The 17,894-nt window shown below is 41.4% G+C and overlaps 1 protein-coding gene across 2 annotated transcripts; it reads left to right on the forward strand.

Annotated features, from left to right (window-relative positions):
- Nucleotides 1-839: 839 nt before the first annotated feature.
- LOC137284167 (protein Tob1-like) lies at nt 840-4,935 on the forward strand. 2 transcript variants are annotated; one of them, XM_067815883.1, is made up of 2 exons: nt 840-991; nt 3,077-4,935. In XM_067815883.1, exon 2 carries the CDS (start codon nt 3,170-3,172, stop codon nt 4,244-4,246), a length of 1,077 nt encoding a protein of 358 aa, XP_067671984.1. In that variant the 5' UTR covers nt 840-991; nt 3,077-3,169; the 3' UTR covers nt 4,247-4,935. The 2 variants fall into 2 exon arrangements, with proteins under 2 accessions (XP_067671984.1, XP_067671986.1); XM_067815885.1 differs by lacking the exon at nt 840-991 and adding an exon at nt 1,305-1,360.
- Nucleotides 4,936-17,894: the final 12,959 nt, after the last annotated feature.

A 17,894-nucleotide genomic window follows, 5' to 3' on the forward strand; every position in this document is an offset into this window, starting at 1 on the left:
CCTCCCCCCCTCCCTCCACGTTATCTCTCATGTGTGTTCATCTCACCGCGCTTCCGAGACATCGATTGAGTCAGACCAAAATAACGTCGATTTCAGGTTATTGAAGTTGACGGGATCTTACCATGAATTCTCGTATACCTAGAGGGCATATATGGTTTATTCATAATGTACAATGTAATATATACATGGGAAGTGGTAAAAACCGTCGCAGTCAAGGTATTGACTGGGTAATATTCAAATGCTTTTCGTTTTAACTGAATAAATAATGTTTCTAAGATACTTTCTTGTTTCTGACGTAAACGATGAGGTTAACTTGAGATACTACTATCCATATGGCTTGTATACATATTACAGCGTTGTTGACTATCGCCAATCAAGCTATGTAAAATGGTGAATTTTTGCAACAACGCTATCAATGTTAGCATTGTGACATTGATAGCTTATGAAATATATAGGTAAGCGTATATTAAAATCAGCCCTGAATACGTTTACATGGTAGATTTCAAGCCCATAGCCTTTCAGGGCACATTCACGGCAACAATTCTCCAGCTGATACTATCAACCTTCCCAGAAACATGAATGAGACCGCATCACGACGCCGCTATCACCGCGGGAAGATATAGTCCGTTGTTTACAAACACCCGAAACAGGTTTGTAACATACTAATTCTTAACGATGGTGAGTGGTACTCAAAACAAATAATTTGTTGGTTATGTCTACAAATACAGAGCTCAGACGGCTGCATTATGGTATATCTCGGATTCACTGATCTGATATTCCTACACTCATGAATATTCATAGGCAGGGCTGCTTTAAATAGCAGAAAATCTCTGTGAAGCGTATATTCCTGTTTGTCGTGTGAACGGTAAGCTCCGTTCAGCGTCGGCTGTGGCAACGCTCATCGACAACACGCTTCAACGCAACGTGTTCAGTGTGGACATTTCAAAGGAGTGTAGCAGTCAACATATTGTTCACTTTCAAGCTTTTGAAGGTAAGTGTCATGCATTATTTTATCTCTAAAACTAGACAGCTCTTCAACCAGGACTACAACCGAACCATATGGCAGTGCCATATCATGAGGGTTGCACTTGAAAGAAAAACTTCTTAAGAGCTGCCCAAACCGGCTTTAAAACGAAATGACAGCTTACATATAGCATTGTATGGCAATGGCGAGAGCCTGGAATGGTAAGTTACCATTCTCCGGCCTTACATGGCACCGTATGTTCACGTGCAGTTGGCATTATACGTCGCCTCTGACGTCATAGAGTGCTATATTTATGCCTGTATCACCTTCGTGTGCCTTCATACACCCAAGCAGGCCCTGTGCTGTCGGAACACAGTGTATGACATCCTATCACCTGTAAGTATTGCACATTCGTGCCTCAGGTGGTTTTAATATAGCAAGTTCGATAGGGGTTAGACAAGGTTCCTCGATCAAGTATAGAGGCTTAACTAGACAGTTCTAAACTTGGTAAAATATTACAAGCTTTTAAAACAGCACACTTCTCATCGACGACTTCACTTTCTTTATCAGTGTAAATTATTGTTTTGCTGTCTTATTTGTGTCAGTGACAGAATACAATATGTTAGGACTTGGTAATTCTAGCCGTTTATCTTTCGTCTTTAAAACGTCCATATATACGCTGGATGCCAGCCACGCAGCAGTTCGCTTGAAGCGGTTGTACTTGGATTCCGTTTTCGCCACATGCTACAGACTGCCTACCTGCCGGTTAAAGCAGAACATCCGACACACCTCGGTTTAGGATGCAGCCTGTGTGCTATATCTCAATGTGATACCACCTGTAACAAACCGCCCTTGCATAGCACAGCTTGTCCCAGTGGGAGTTATAGCCATACATTTGATCACTCATATATGTGTTTAAGAACGGGCAGTGTAACATGCTGTTCCTTTGCCTGTTGAGACAGGTTATATTCTGAACATTATGTATGTACGTACACATTTATTTACGCTGATGTTGTCATAATTTTCTACACATCCGGTTTTAACAGTTAATGAGTAAGGACAGTAATTAACTCAGCAGGATATTGATTTACTGTGGTGCTCGACATTTTCTTTTAGCATGTTCATTAAATCGGATGCTGATAAGGGCAATCAGATCCAGGGCGAGTTTATGTCACGTGGTGTCTATTCACATTTCGTTAAATAGTTCATGTTATCGTGTGTAGCATATGCTCCTCATACAATTGATGGCAGCCAGATTGTATTTCCCCGTCTATCTCCTTAACATTCAGATACATCCAAACCGAACATATGCGTCCACCGAGGCCTTTCCGAGGAGAATATATCGGTATTTCTAAAGTGAAGTATAGGTTGTGAATACTCACATGGCATGTTGAGCATGTTGGCTATTAACTTTAACTGGGAACATATGGCTCGCTAGCACATGGTTCTAATGGGATTTTGACTTAACAAGTGCCATATCAGCATAAACTTAACTCGCTATATGCTGACGTCGATTTCAGTAGACTCTTGTTCTGGTCGTGCTCTTGTAATAATGTGGGGATAATGTAAACATAAACAATTGGTGATTGCGTGTACCGCCGACATGTTTTCGTTTCGTGGTGTTGTAGCCAACTACGACTGCCTGTGTTGGCTCCGCCGCTGTTAGGGTTAGAGCAGTGATATGCGAACGGGCCTCGGTAACCCGTGAGGGAGGTTTAGTTGACACAGGATCCAAGGCCAAGTGTTCATTCCTCCTGATAATACACTCACTTATCTATGGAGGATGGGGTTGTGTTGCTATGAGGCATACTTTCCCATTCACTCACACGTTTGCTATATGTGGTGTGTATATTCACTGTCAACTAGCCGTCGGTAGTTGGCAATGGCCTCTGCTGGTGGATGATCGTCAAAGAGGATAGCTGTCAGGAATTAAACCGGTTTACGTGAATCTCTTTGGACCTTTTTTTCTGCCCTTGCTCGGGGTCAAGAGTGAGGCCGTGACTGTATGCATGCTGTGTAATGTTTGGTGTATGTCTAGCCAATCCGACCGACAACCTAAACGCTTTTCACTTTTACGTGTAATTCAGAATTCTGTTTTTTTTTGTATTTCAGATTTGAACATCAAAGTACTGAAGAGAACTGTTTGAAGCCGTAAGGAGAAACTCTTTTTATACCCGAGACAGTGTGATATAGACAGTGGTAACGATGCACGTGGAAACGTCAGTAGCACTCAATTTCGTCATTTCGTATCTTTACAACAAACTCCCACGAAGGCGGGTAGACATGTTTGCCGAGGAACTCGAGAAGGGACTCAAAAAGAAGTTTGAGGGACACTGGTACCCGGATAAGCCCTTCAAGGGATCAGCCTATCGATGCATCCGTGTAAATGGAGAAAAGGTTGACCCTGTTATCGTCATGGCGGCTTTCAACTCTGGTCTGGACATCGAAGAGGTCAAGGGCTACCTTCCAGCGGAGCTGACCCTTTGGATCGACCCATCCGAGGTGTCCTACAGGATCGGGGAGAAGGGGGTCATCAAGATTCTCTACAGTGACAAGAAAGAGGAGGAATCTGAGACTATCGTGGATAGAGAGGTACAGGCTGCAAGCAAGGGGTTCAATCCCGAGGCCCAATGTTTCAAACCCATAGACTCACTCTCGTCGTCTCTCACTAATCTCAGCCTTTCGCCCTCCTCTCCCAACTCTTCAGGCGGCTGGAGCACATCCACGTCACCTTCCACAGCTCTCTTCAACTCAGCCAGCCCTGTCCCGACCCCCACACCGACGCCAAATTTCCTCCAGAAAGAAGGAAGCAGCAAGCCCCGTTTCACAGCTGCCACATTCGCACAGACCAAGTTTGGTTCCACTAAGCTGAAGACGCACGTGAAAAGGCCAACAAGGTTGTCACCAACAGAGTTTGGGAACTTCTTCAGACAGAGATCTACGACCCCGAGCTTCACTCCACCGGCCCCACAACGTCCCCGATCCTTGTCCCCAAGGGATCCCCGGGTTGAGTTCCTTCTTGACCAGCAGCAACGTTTGCTCCAGGCCAGCCAATTCACCCAACAGTCTCCAGGGGCCTTCCTGGGAGACCTCTACCGTCACACCTCCCCAAGCCATCTTTCCCCGGGGGCCCTCAGTCCTGGCTTTCCTGACCTCCTCTCCACTAATGCTTCTTTGAATTCCATCTCTCCCGAGGGCCACAAGACATTCATGGACGGCCTGAGTCTGGGTTCTTCTATGACCTACCCAAACCAACTGCAGCACCTGCTGGTGGCTAACTGATCCCGTTTCCTCTCACTTGCAGACTGTGTTCGAATCTGATCGTGCTGGTAGCAACCAGGGAAATTGTCTTTCTATTTATTGTGACTGTGAGGCTAGCGAGGCAGAGAAAGGACTCTTTTTGAAAACTGACGACACACAGGCTGTGAATACCCAATATCTATCGTGAGTTTGATCAATTCATTGTTGGAGACGGTACAATGTTTGTGCTACATTTGTACTGTGAGTATGAATCTAGTCATTGTCAATATTTCCATACACAATGTTATGTAAATTTGGTTCCACATGAATTTGTACAGCGATGTTGAGAGAGTATATATTCGTATTTTCTCTATAACTGGTTCAAATCGGGTACAAAGGCCGTATATCTTTTGTATGTCATATGAAGATTCAAAATGGACGCTTACTTTTTGTATTCATATATATATTATATAATTTCATAAATTAGCTGTCTATATATATGAGCATATGGTTATAGTTTTTCAGAGAGTTTATTTGTACTGGATATCATTGGTAAGAAACTACTCCCCCGTGGCAAATAAGTTGATTTTTTCTACCGAATGTGCAATAACACATCTATTGAGAAACTGAACTCCGTGCTTAAGGCATAGTGGATCAAGTTCACACTTGTAATGTTTATACTGTTACATATTTTTAAGTTTGTAATAAAAAAGATTGATTTTTATTATAAATGATGCGTGTGTTTTGTATTGGTACAATGGACACCCAGAGACATGCCACTTTGTACGTCTCTATACATTCGGTTGTACTTTCAATACAAGCGTACGTCACTGGATACTTTAACACTAATACAATATAGCTGCGGTGTTATTTTAGGAGTGAGAGGTGAATTTGCTACGTACGTAAGTGGACATATGCCTGTTGACATTTCTGTATGAAAATAATTTCATCGACTCGAAACTGGAATCAATTAAGATCCTTTTAGACAAACATGTACCTGGAGCAATATTAAACCAGTAACACCAGATGGAAATAGTGGACGTCAATAAGACACAGTATGCAGCCTTCAGTATTGAACACGCTCTTTAAAAACTACATATCTCCACTGGGTCTCGTAGCGGTAAATGGTGAAATGCACATTGCACAATGTCCTGTCTCCTTCAACCTCCCCCTTTCCGTGATTGTTATATCATATTGGCGGAACCCTATGTGTACTAAACGGACGTACAAGAAAGTCAATATGTCAATACGGGACAACTGAATGTTGCCTGTTTATCTAACGATCTGCTTCTTTTCACCGGTGAAATGTGGCTAAGTTGAGTTACACGCTGAAATCCATTTAAAAATAAACAAGTATTTACAAACGAGGTAGGCAAATTTATGAAGATAATTCATTGTTCAACATGCCTTGCATTCTGCAGTCAGATTGTGTTCCACATTGAAAGAAACTGCCGGATTTTTGACTAGATGGCGTTTGATACATCCCCCAAATATTTTTAGCATGAGGAATCCTGATCAACACTTGGTATGAAGGAAGGCAAGTATTTGTTCGAGAGTTTGCACAGCATTGGATAAAGTAGCGTGCATAGAAACACATGTTTCGGGAGTCTGTATTGTGTGCATGAATCATTTAGATGTTCAAATAACGGCATTGATGGCCATCGAACACAAACATCTCCGGAGTAAACACTCCACAGCCTGCTCCTCTGGACGACTCACCGATCGAATAGCGATGTTTTGAGAAACCAGGTGACTCGGTTCACGCTGTTGACTCTACCAGGAGAGAAGACGCACACACACGCGCGCACAAAATTATCTCCTTGTTGAGAAGACACAATAACTCTTTTTGTCCAGTGTCGAGATGGGAAGACACTTCTCCTTGAATCCATGTCGGAATGAGACGATACTTCTCATTGATTGAGTGTCGAGGTGAGAAGATACTTCTCCTTGATTCAGTGTCGAGGTGAGAAGATACTTCTCCTTGATTCAGTGTTGAGGTGAGAAGATACTTCTCTTTGATTCAGTGTCGAGGTCAGAAGGCACTTCTTGATAGGACATGTTCACAAACACAGCATTGTGGTCCCTCTCGAGCAGATAAAAAACAAGCGGAATTATCTCCTTGTTGTCCGCGTTGAGAGACACGTGCACACTGTCTCCTTGTAGAGAAGGCCACGTGCACATTTATCTCCCTGTAGCGAAGGAAACGTGCACATCCTCATTGTAGAGAACGGCACGTGCACATTTATCTCATTGCAGAAAAGAACACAGGCCCAAATATCTTCATGACAGTGTTAACGGCAAAAGACACGTCCGCAGCTATTTCCTTGATGTTGGTTATCGGGACACACACACAACTTCCACCATTTTGACAGTGTCAAGAAGAAAATACACACACAAAAGCACATGCATACTCGAGCATACATACACACCCACGCGCGCACACACACATAATCTGTTTATAAGGCGCAACTATTGCCTTGCCAACAGTACCGTGTCGAGATGACACATGTGCAACTATCCTTGGCAGTGTCATTATGGAGAGGGTGTGGGTGTGAGTGAGTGAGTTAGTGAGTGAGTGACGAGCATGTGACGTGCATGAACATCTCTCGTTGTGGACAGTGTCATTATGTTTAGATAGTACATGTACAACTATCTCCCCGGTAGTGTTGGGGAGAGAAGACTCACCCACAGCTATCTCATTGTTGACAATGTCATAAGAGAAAACACACGAACAATAATCCGTTTGTACAGAAGACACATGATTCACAAACACAAAGCAAACTAACACTTTGTAGCTAGTGTTGGGGCGGTCCGTCAAGTGAAACGCCTACCACGCCATTTTAACAGTGTCGACTCACAAACTGCCTCCGTATTGACAGTGTTGGTAAACGATCTCCACAACAGCGTTTAAGGGACCCCAAAGCCATTTTGTCTCCCGATTTGTATCCTTTTTATGAACATTTCTGTTTTATATTTAATGCTTGGGGGCGGACAATAATATACGATCATTTGATATACTTCGATTTATGACGAGTAACTTAAATTTTTGTGTCGATAGTCATATCAAATACGTGACATGGGAAAAAGACATCTGTGGGATAAACAGTCTACAAAGCTCTGGTACAAGATTCACGACGAGGATTTTGCACTGAATAAAGATCTGGCTGTCTATATATATATGACTCGTTGAATTCAATAGCATCATAACCGTCTGGAGTGGGTGAGTTGTGAACAGACAGTCCATCAAAATGGATATGAATGAGTCACATAGAAGGCAGAGACAGAGTTATAATTTCATAAGATTCATACAACCTCACAGAGCCTATAAAATAAGAAAATGCATTAATGTGGTTGCCCTAAGGGATTCCGACCTCAACACGAGTTCCTGTATAACCGAAGGGTCTCGTCCTCATTTCGCTGTTTTATGGGATATTAAGACTAATTTTGGCAGATGACATCATGTTGCCCTCGGGGAGGGCTGCCGACACGCAGTCACAAATGAGCACGCAGATACAATTAGAACGATTTGTAACGTTACATTTGTACATCAGGTTATGGTCGTGAAATCTGGGTGGGGAGTTGGACCTGGATTTCGCTGATTAAGGAAGTTAGGATTCTCATTACATGTATGTATATGTACGTTTCATTTAAGACAAGATGCTTCTTAACTGTATTCATCATCATCATCACGGCCATCATAATCAACATCTTTATGTACAGACGAATGATTACATGAAAGTGGGTTCGGGAGACAGGCTTGATGATCGCAGCGAATGGAACTTCTCCCAGGAAGCTCTGCCTAGTCGAAGTCTTCAAGAACGTTTCGTAGGGTGTGAAGATTCTCCAGCACTGCAGCCTTCTATATAGAACTGAGTGTCAAAGGGCTGTATTCCTGGCGGAAGACAATGGGAGGTACTGAACATACAGCGAGTGAGTGAGTTTAGTTTTAAGCCGCACTGAGCAATATTCCAGATATATGGTGGCGGTCTGTAAATAATCGAGTATGGACTAGACAATCCAGTGATCAACAGATTGAGCATCGATCAAGTGGGAACCGATGACATGCGTCAACCAGGTCAGCGAGCCTGACCACTCGATCCTGTTAGTCACCTCTTACGACAAGCATAGTCGCCTTTATGGCAAGTATGTGTTGCTGATGACTTATTTACCCCGAAAACCAGGAGCAACGCGGTGGACATCTTGGTCCTTGGGATCAAGCAGGTCTTCATATTTGCCATGGGTTTTCCTGAAAGAAACAGCAAATACACACACACACACACACACACACACACACACACACACACACACACACACACACACACACACACACACACACACACACACACACACACACACATTGTACAGCATACACACACGCACACGTACACGTGTGTGTGTGTGTATATATATCCATTGTATCCATTGGAATAGGTATATATATATACATATGTATATATACATATGCATATATACATATGTATATATACATGTGTGTGTGTGTGTGTGTGTGTGTGTGTGTGTGTGTGTGTGTGTGTGTGTGTGTACGTATAGATTATGCATCGATTATGTATATTTCAGATCTATTTCAAGTCTGGGGCTGTATACATGCCTAATCAACAGAATGTTATAGTTGTCTCGGTTAATCATTCTTACATATTCTCTGACTCACTGAGCCTGCGCCAAGACTGGACCTACACTGACAAGGTGTTGGAGAGTCTCTGTAAATTCATGACAGAATCTACGCTTCATATTTACATTTTTATACCACATACTGAAGGTTGCGAATGGGACGTAGCTGGTCATCATCATCATCATCATCATCATCATCATCATCGTCGTCGTCGTCGTCGTCGTCGTCATTATCAACCCACACTACTCGTACCGAACGTAGTGCCTTGCTTCAGCAGGCCACATAACATAAACAATCCACCTCCGCCCATCATGATACCATGACTACTACAATTACCTGTAACAACAACATCACCATCACCATCACCATCACCATCACCATCACCATCACCGACACCACCACCACTATTATAATTATGAATTTTCTACTTATTACAATCGATCGAAAGCAGATATCCAAGTTTAACCTTTCCACGCACAAACCAATTCCAAGTGTGAATGACATATCCTGTTTATTGAGCCTAAAACAAGCCATTTTCTAGTCATATATGTTGTTCATGTTTAAAAGGATTTTATTAATAGCGTGCTATTCCTGGCATGACTTTCAGTTTGATTCCATTTATGATAAGACGCATTGACGTCAACTACCATTCAAGCCTTGCATCTCCATCGTTCTCTGTCTCAATACGACTTCCCTGACGTCTGCAGGCGGGCTGGAAACATCGGCCTACCCAGAGCTTTACGCGGAGGTAATATGCTCACTATTGATTGATTTTGAAATAATACATTTATATGGATTGCCGTAGTCTGCCCACTCACAACCTGTGACATTCCAGCTGACCTTCACCTTTGTGTTGCAAATGGAATACAGAGTGTTTATGTAGTATATATGTCTGGCTTATTATCAGATACATATCCACGATTAATGGAAACCAGAGCACTGTTCGAGAAACAAACTAGTTGCCCCTTTGTTCTGTTCTATATTCAGATGTATTATAAAAAAATTAAAATGGTTCATAAATACGCCATTAGAATGATTACGGCAGTGATTAGGTACATCTATTGGCATTTGATCCGTAGTAGATCAAGGTGACAATCGTTTAAGACCTATAAATTTACAATGTTGTCGATCATACACTTTTTTTCCAATAACCGTACATAACTGTCAGTGAATACATTGTGGCATACGAGCTGGGTGTTCAAGGACACGTCTAATGGTTGTCGAATCTCGCCCACTCATCCCCGTGTTCCTGAAGGGTGAAACGTGTTTCACATACTAAGCAGTAGTTGGTCGGTGTAGGTGGAAATGTAGGCTGTCGTTGAAGGCGAGGTATGTAACACGTTGGGCCCGCAGTAAATGTTAGCGTACAAGCTACAAGAAGAAAGGATTAGTAAATAAAATGAGACGTTCTTGTACCTGACAGATTGTTTATTACTCTTCCCTGCTCTTCGTGGTGCTGTGACTGTGACATTTAAAACTGCTGATGAACACTCGGATAGGGACTGGGGAGGTTTCATGGGAGCCTCATTCCTCCCACTTGTTAACCTAGCCACAAATTCATCATTGCAAGTTTTTTTCATCACACAGACATTTTTATTACTATCGCAGAGACATGGGCAATCTTTATATTAACGTTATCCATCTATCCTGTCCTGGACTACACATATGTTAATGTTCATCATCATAAATCAAATTTTAATACAGAGTCGATTGACATTCGGATAAAAGTATGTTTTTGTATCAAAACTGAAACTTTGAGACATCCTATTTACGTATGGATTATGCGACCACATATACCGCTGCTACGAGATAAACGCATTTGTATGTATGTATAGACCGCATGGGAAGATATGCCCCATACCACAGACAGGGTGATTAATTTGGCTACGTCGACCATGAAGACAGGGATTCCCAATACCCGAGACTGACAGACAGACACAGCCACAAAAAAAATGATTTACCTCTATGTATGGGATATATGTATAATGATAAATGACATTTGTCAATACGTACATATTACATATAAACATTAAAACAACATATCCCCTAGATAGGAGAATTTAAACGAACATATTAATTAATCTAAACGCACAGTTAAACCATATTATGCTAATGCAGAAGTCATATGAAATCTCTTGAGAATTAAAGTGAACATATTTTGACCATGTGAACAGATAAATCTCTTGACAAGAGAACCGACGTGTATTCATCTATTTCATATGAGGAAGAAGATGCATTTTGTCGAGAAAGCAATCGCTTTGTACGCATTTAAACTACATCAGCAGATGTGCCACATATCTAAACATAGCGGAACCGATGTGCATTCATTTATTTCATACGAAAAAGGCAGATACTATTTTAGTGACAACTGAATTGTTTTGTACATATTTGAACCATGTGGGTAGATTACCTTAAAAATGTAAATGGGAAGATTGGTACGTACGCATCTAAACCGTATGGATAGATAAACAAAATGGAATCAAAAGAGACTGAAGTTCACACAATGTGACGAAAGTAACATGGCCTTTGATCAAACTGATTGATAGCCGATCTTGATATGCCATCGAATGAATGATTCTTGTTTTCCGTATAAAACTAAAGACCAGGGCCCACTTGCACAAAGTGATTTTAGCGCTACGACTGTCTTAAGCCTATATTGGAGAATGAGAGTTACAATCATTGTAGCGTTAAGATCGCTTTGTGCATGTGGGCCCAGCGTTACAGTCCAGCAGGCAGAAATTCATTAAATACAAAGATTTCAAACACACATTGTGGAATTATTTATCAGTGTATATTTGCTCATGTTTTTGCCCCAGCGCTCTGACGTTAGTAGGGACTATCGATCTTACAGTAATGACGTGAGCTGTGTTAATATCTAGGTGCACCGGGGTTATAACTGACTCTGCAAGTCATTGCTGTTCAAGTACCAGATGGTCTTAGCCCAGCAGGGAGTGCCCTCGTCCAACACATACACAGACCGGGTTCTATTTCTTATTGTCAGTAGTAGGGCGATGGGATAGCCCAGTGTTCGCTCGTCACGCCGAAGGTCTGGGTTCAATTCCTCACATGCGAAGCTCAAGGATAATGCTGGAATATTGCTAAAGCCGGCGCAAAACTAAAACTCACTCACTATTGCCAGTAGTAACTTGCTTATATGCGTGCATTCATCCATAAACATGAATGTTTGGTTAGATAATTACACAAGTAAATAATATTCAAAAGGACTTCTTTTTTTAAAAAAAACAAAATTAACACATAGGACCTAAAATTTGATTGGAACAGTTTCGTATATAGCTTGGATACGTAACTAGATTTGAAACCTACAAATTTTAATATATGTATGTAAAATTTTGATTAAATGACTAAAACGAAAAAGTTTTGACTCCCATCAAGTATAAAGATAAGGATGAAGATGCAGCTGAAATATGAAATATGAAAAATGAAATATAAATCTAATAATTGACCCATGCCCCGAAGTCTGGATCTTAATATACATAACCGATATCAATATATGTCATCTCGAGGCCAATGGGGAATTTACAAGAAACTGTAACTGAACTTAATGGCAAGTAATTTAGGCTTTAATGTTTCTGTATCTCTATCATATTAGGAAGCTTTGGAAGAATCAGCAATGTCAGGGGCCGTTCTCATCTGCTAGTTTACCATAGATTGTTTATACGTGGATCGCTGCTTATGTAAGAAATGAGAGATTTGTTGCGAATTGTGTTGTTTAAGTGTGTCTTTTGTTGTTTGGCTTATAACTACGACTTGTGTACACAAATACCCTTGGTCAAAACATATTTCACGGGTTGAATCAAACAGCCATCTATCTGCTAATCAACCTCTTGAACATTTCCAACCGATCACAACCTGCCTCACCAAGGTGAAGGTCACATCTATCGCCCAGATGGCGCTGATCAATAGCAGTCAATAAGAACGAGGGCGCGCTATGTACCTCTCACATACAGACGTAGGCAGCTAACAAAACACTGACCATGCATTTATTCGCTAATGCATGTACACAGCCGTCGCTCAGACCTCTACCATGTTAATAATTCTGTCTTAGGGGGTTGCAGTACTGAACTTCGCGAGCAGTTTATCAATAAGACAACACCTGTGGTCACACAAAGGGCCCACAGACGTATTAAAATGGCATCACCGTAGTATCGCGAATAGTTACGTTTTCAAGTTGAAATGCAATCAGAAATGTCGTTTCAAAACCCACAAAACCACTTTTGTAAGGTAAGATCGGTTTTTATTTTCCGTTGCACGGTTAAATCCTCTATGTGATATGGTTTGCTGTTTAAAGTCTGTATTGAGCTGAGGAGATGCGAGTTATCGATTATGTACACGCCGTCACTTTCCCCATCAAACATGACGTCTAAAAGAACACCAATTACGTTTTGTGCGAGAGGAATGTCTGTTTTTACGTATTTGTATGCGTCTAACGTCTTCAGAAAGGGCTAAATCCACGTATCACGAGAACAGTGAGTGAACTAAATCGTGATTGCTGTATATGAGATTTTTTCATTTTCAGCGTAGACAGTAAGCCGAGAGACAGGTACCTTGTTTCCATGATAAGGGATGACGTCAGTATGACAGTGCAGATTAAAGGTGCATCACCATCTGGACATTGAAAAGTCAGGGTTAGTGACGTCCGTTTTTACTCTTTGCCTTTTGCGACCCACAGTGATAGAACCTATGTCATCGGTAATGACGAAACGTTACAGATATATCAACTACCAAAAAAGAGATGCGTTGAGATGAAAGGATGCGAAAAAGCAATTTTACTCGATTTGTGTTTATTTAAATTTCATATGCCATTGTTCTGTGACGGTGTTTGCGATGAACATTTATTTATATCAAATGGTTGTTCATTTTCTGAACATACTGATGAACAAATAACTTAACATGTTTCCACCCATCCGAAAACAGAACACATTAAGTCGTTTTGATGGTTCGCTAGTTTGTTCTTGAGCATTAGTTAGCTATTTTTGAAACATATATTTCTGGTAAATGTCAGTGTTTATACCTAGAGCGTGTAATATCACATGGCAGGTGTCCACGTGGTATAAAGTTTCACAAAAATATGATTAATTTTATCACAGTGAATAATATCGGACAATATTTCTTGCAGTTATTCCATTGTCAACACCCTACGAGTCATTGCTTGATTACGTCGTCACGCTTCACCAACCTTCGAAACTCGAATGAAATGAAAAAAAACCGTTTGTCCATTGACTTGATACTCCAACGCAACAGCAGTCTATCGGATGACAAAGCTGTTTATCAGTCTCAGCTCATCTATGACCGACTCAGCTAATGTGGTCTAAAAGACCTGACTTTCCAGCTTTCACCCCATGCCGCATTCCCACGGGATACAAACGTCTAGCTGATCAATTAAACCATTCAATACAATTCGTCAGTAGATCCAGGAAAACTGCCAATGACGTCAGAGTCATTCACCATTAGCGTGTCGGTAAATGACTTGAAGTACTCACTGAAGTATGTCAATCAATACACTGCTATAATCGGTAAAACCATTCCTGGCAGTTCTTATTAGCTGGGAGTATGCATCACGATTCTCTTATGTGTTAAACAAGGTGTTCGAGAATCAGAACACCCATTCCTTCACTGTTCTCTAGAGTACCACCAATTCCAGTGTACATTCGGTCAAGGAAACAAGCCATGCTGATATACTCGGTTCCCTCTGAGCTTGATAAGCTTCATGTTTGCGCGGTTCTGTAGATAAACATGCATATTTGTAACATTTTGCTTTGTCATTAAAACAATAACTGACAACTAAAGTTAGTTTATTTATGTCTTGAATGGAACTGATTATACTAGTGAAGCATGGAATCCTGTTTTTGAGATACGTCCATCGATTAACCGCCTTCACTTAACAGTTCCATTTAATAGAAAAACGGAAGTCTTTTGTTTCTTATTTTTTCCAATACAATCTCAACGTTTTTGAGAGTGTGTGAGTGAGGTGGATTTTATGCCGCTTTTAGCAATGTTCCAGCAATATCATGGCAGGGACACCAGAAATGGGTTTCACACGCTGCACCAAGATGGGGGATCGAACCCTGGCATTCGACGTGATAAGCAAACACTTTAAGCACTAGGCTACCCCACTGACTCATCTTTCTATGAGAAGTGCCACCTAATATATACAGATATACATTCCGATGGCTCAGGTGCCCTCCCACGATTCTGTAACGTAACAGTGCATACCATGTTAAAAAGCTCCAGTCATTAGTGCTTAATTGGAGATGTTCAACATGCGCAACTGCTAGAATATAACCCCAGCCCATGAAATATTAAATATTAAATATTAAACGTAACTCTAAGTATTATTTTAACATTTTCAGCGTTTAAATGAACCCTTCACTATGTAAAGATGAATTTAATATAAATAATTAATGTGCCCCATAAGTAATACAAAGGGTTTGTTGTAACGGATTGTAACAATGGATACCCACTTGGTACAAACGACTTCAAGTGTGTCGTGTTCTATATTCTAAACAGTATTATATCGCAAATGCTGACATTTTGATTTGTATGACCATTAAGGTTTGCGATTTTTAATTTGAAGGCAAAGATTTATGCCATATTACCATTTCCTTTAACACTAAATCAAACTATTTATCGAGCTCTCAAGACATTTAGTACCACACGTGCAATAAAAATCTGTATTCATTACTGAGCACAGAGCATCCTTGACGTAATGGATAAATGGTTCGTGTTCACAGAATGTCAATAATAACTAGTATTTATGTACTATGTATTTCCTAATGTCAACTGAAATTGGCAAGGGATTTGGTATGGTATAATACACATATGCCCTAGCGAGAATGTAGATCACATGTCATATATACTGTGTCAATCAACATTGTATAATTGCCTGGCAACGCGCCAAGTTCCACGCTGGTCATTCATACAGGCTGTCTACCGACTGCTTTATCTATTGTAGTGTAACTAGATCCTAGACGGCGAGAGATGCAATTAGCACGACTTGTCAACGCTGTCAGCTGTCATGTTAATGTCCATTAATGACCACGACCACGACCACGACCACGACCACGACCACGACCACGACGATGATGATGATGATGAATCTGATCAACCTGTGACGTTAGCATGATGCGAAATCCTCACCTACCACAGGATCTAATACGTGACAAAGCCGCCTAATTAAACAACTTAACGAACACCATCGTACTTGTGATTCCATTGTATAATATCATGTACTGAGTCAATAAAGAAACTTCACATTATTTCTTCAGGGCACCATAAATGAACAAGAGATGGTAAGATGGTTAAATTGTTAATTTTTCATTCTGAGATCTGTGTGATGTACTCGATACACTGACAGTGCCACAATTAGTTCCATTGGGCTACACCGCCATTCCAAAACATGGGTGTACAGCATGTCAAGTCACAGGAATAAAACTTCGAAATTTCTCACTTCAGTATTGCATATGGCCGCCCCGCGCATTCAACACTGCCAAACACTGTCTCCTCATCGACTGTCCGATGCTTGTGAACACATGGGTGGGGATTCTGCGCCATTGCTCTTGCAAGGCAGCACCAAGTGCCTGCAAATTCTGAGGTTGGTTCCTAAGACCACGAAGCTTTCTCTAAGTGCATCCTAAACGTGCTCTATTGAATTTAGGTCAGGGGACCGCGATGGCCCGTCCATGACGTTGATTCCAGCGTTTTGAAGGAAATTTGGTTCGCCCTGGTTCGTGTAGCCGACAGAAATCTGTCACGTAGGTGACGTAGAACGATTTGACGGTCTTCTGCTCTTGACGTCACACGTGGACGACCCGACCTTGGGCGACCGGAAGTGGTGCCAGTTTGTTGTAGACGACCTCGAAAGTCATAGACAGTAAGATGGCTGCATCCAATTGCTCTTTCGACTTCAATAATCTTCTCGCTTGCAACATACCAACGGCACGTTCACGTTGCACATGGGGAGGCAGAGGTTCTTTAATTGGAGGTGGGGTGTTATTAATTTTGTACATGGCATGCAGGGGGTTGGGGAGGGCATTCACGCTTCTACGTGCTTCACCATCATGCCACTAGCCATATATTTTGAGCGGTCCCTTAAAGAAGATATCTGAGTAGTTACAGGGGGATGTTTCACTGAAACGCCCCGACACGTTTCTGATTCCGTTCTGTAGCCTGATACGGGCAATATCTCTGAACGAACGTATAACATATTATCATGTTACATGGCTGTGTCTGCACAACAGCTTGCTGAGTAAGGTCTTTTCCATCAGCATGTCGTTAACGTCGCTAGAACAGTTTGCTGTGTTGTCAACGACGTCCCTAGATTTTCCACTCCATGTTATATCTCTACTGACAAGCTTTGTACTCCCATGTATATACTACAGTTGAGTGAGTGAGTTCAGTTTAACGCGACACTCAGCAATATTCTGGAAAAAAGCAGAGGTTTGTAAATAATCGAGCCTGGACCAGACAACCCAATGATCAACAGCATGAGCGTCGATCTACGCAATTCAGCAAGCCTGACCACCCAGTCCTGTAACCCACCTCGCCTCTTACGACAAACATGGGTTACTGGAGCTCATTTCTAAACCAGAAGGGTCCATAAAATATGTGTTAATTAAAAGTATATACGTGATTTCTTTTACAAAGGCTATTCACACGTTCAAAGTGGACAAGTTAGAAAGCCTAGTTGTCAGTGAGTAAGCCAGGGACCGATTATATGGGTACATTTTTGGTCGATCCGCAGTGATCATGCTGAATGTTTAAAAACGGCATAAATCGATGGATGGTTGAAAATATTTAGCTGGCGTGTTGTTCTAGATCATTTTTACCAGTGCCATTTAATACAAAACCAGTATAAGTGTCATACGTCATGAAGAGCTGTCTATGAACTTACATGATACACATGAGATTTTAGCTGAGGTGTTTTGTATGCTGCATTTCTTCCCTGACATTTAGCAGATGCGTCATGCTGGATATATCAGAGCTCTGATTTTCTTTTACTTGAAATTAAATAAACACACTAGAAATAATTATGTAGGGACT

The sequence above is a fragment of the Haliotis asinina genome, chromosome 5 (genome assembly GCF_037392515.1).
Source record: "Haliotis asinina isolate JCU_RB_2024 chromosome 5, JCU_Hal_asi_v2, whole genome shotgun sequence".
NCBI classification, from domain to species: Eukaryota; Metazoa; Mollusca; class Gastropoda; order Lepetellida; family Haliotidae; genus Haliotis; species Haliotis asinina.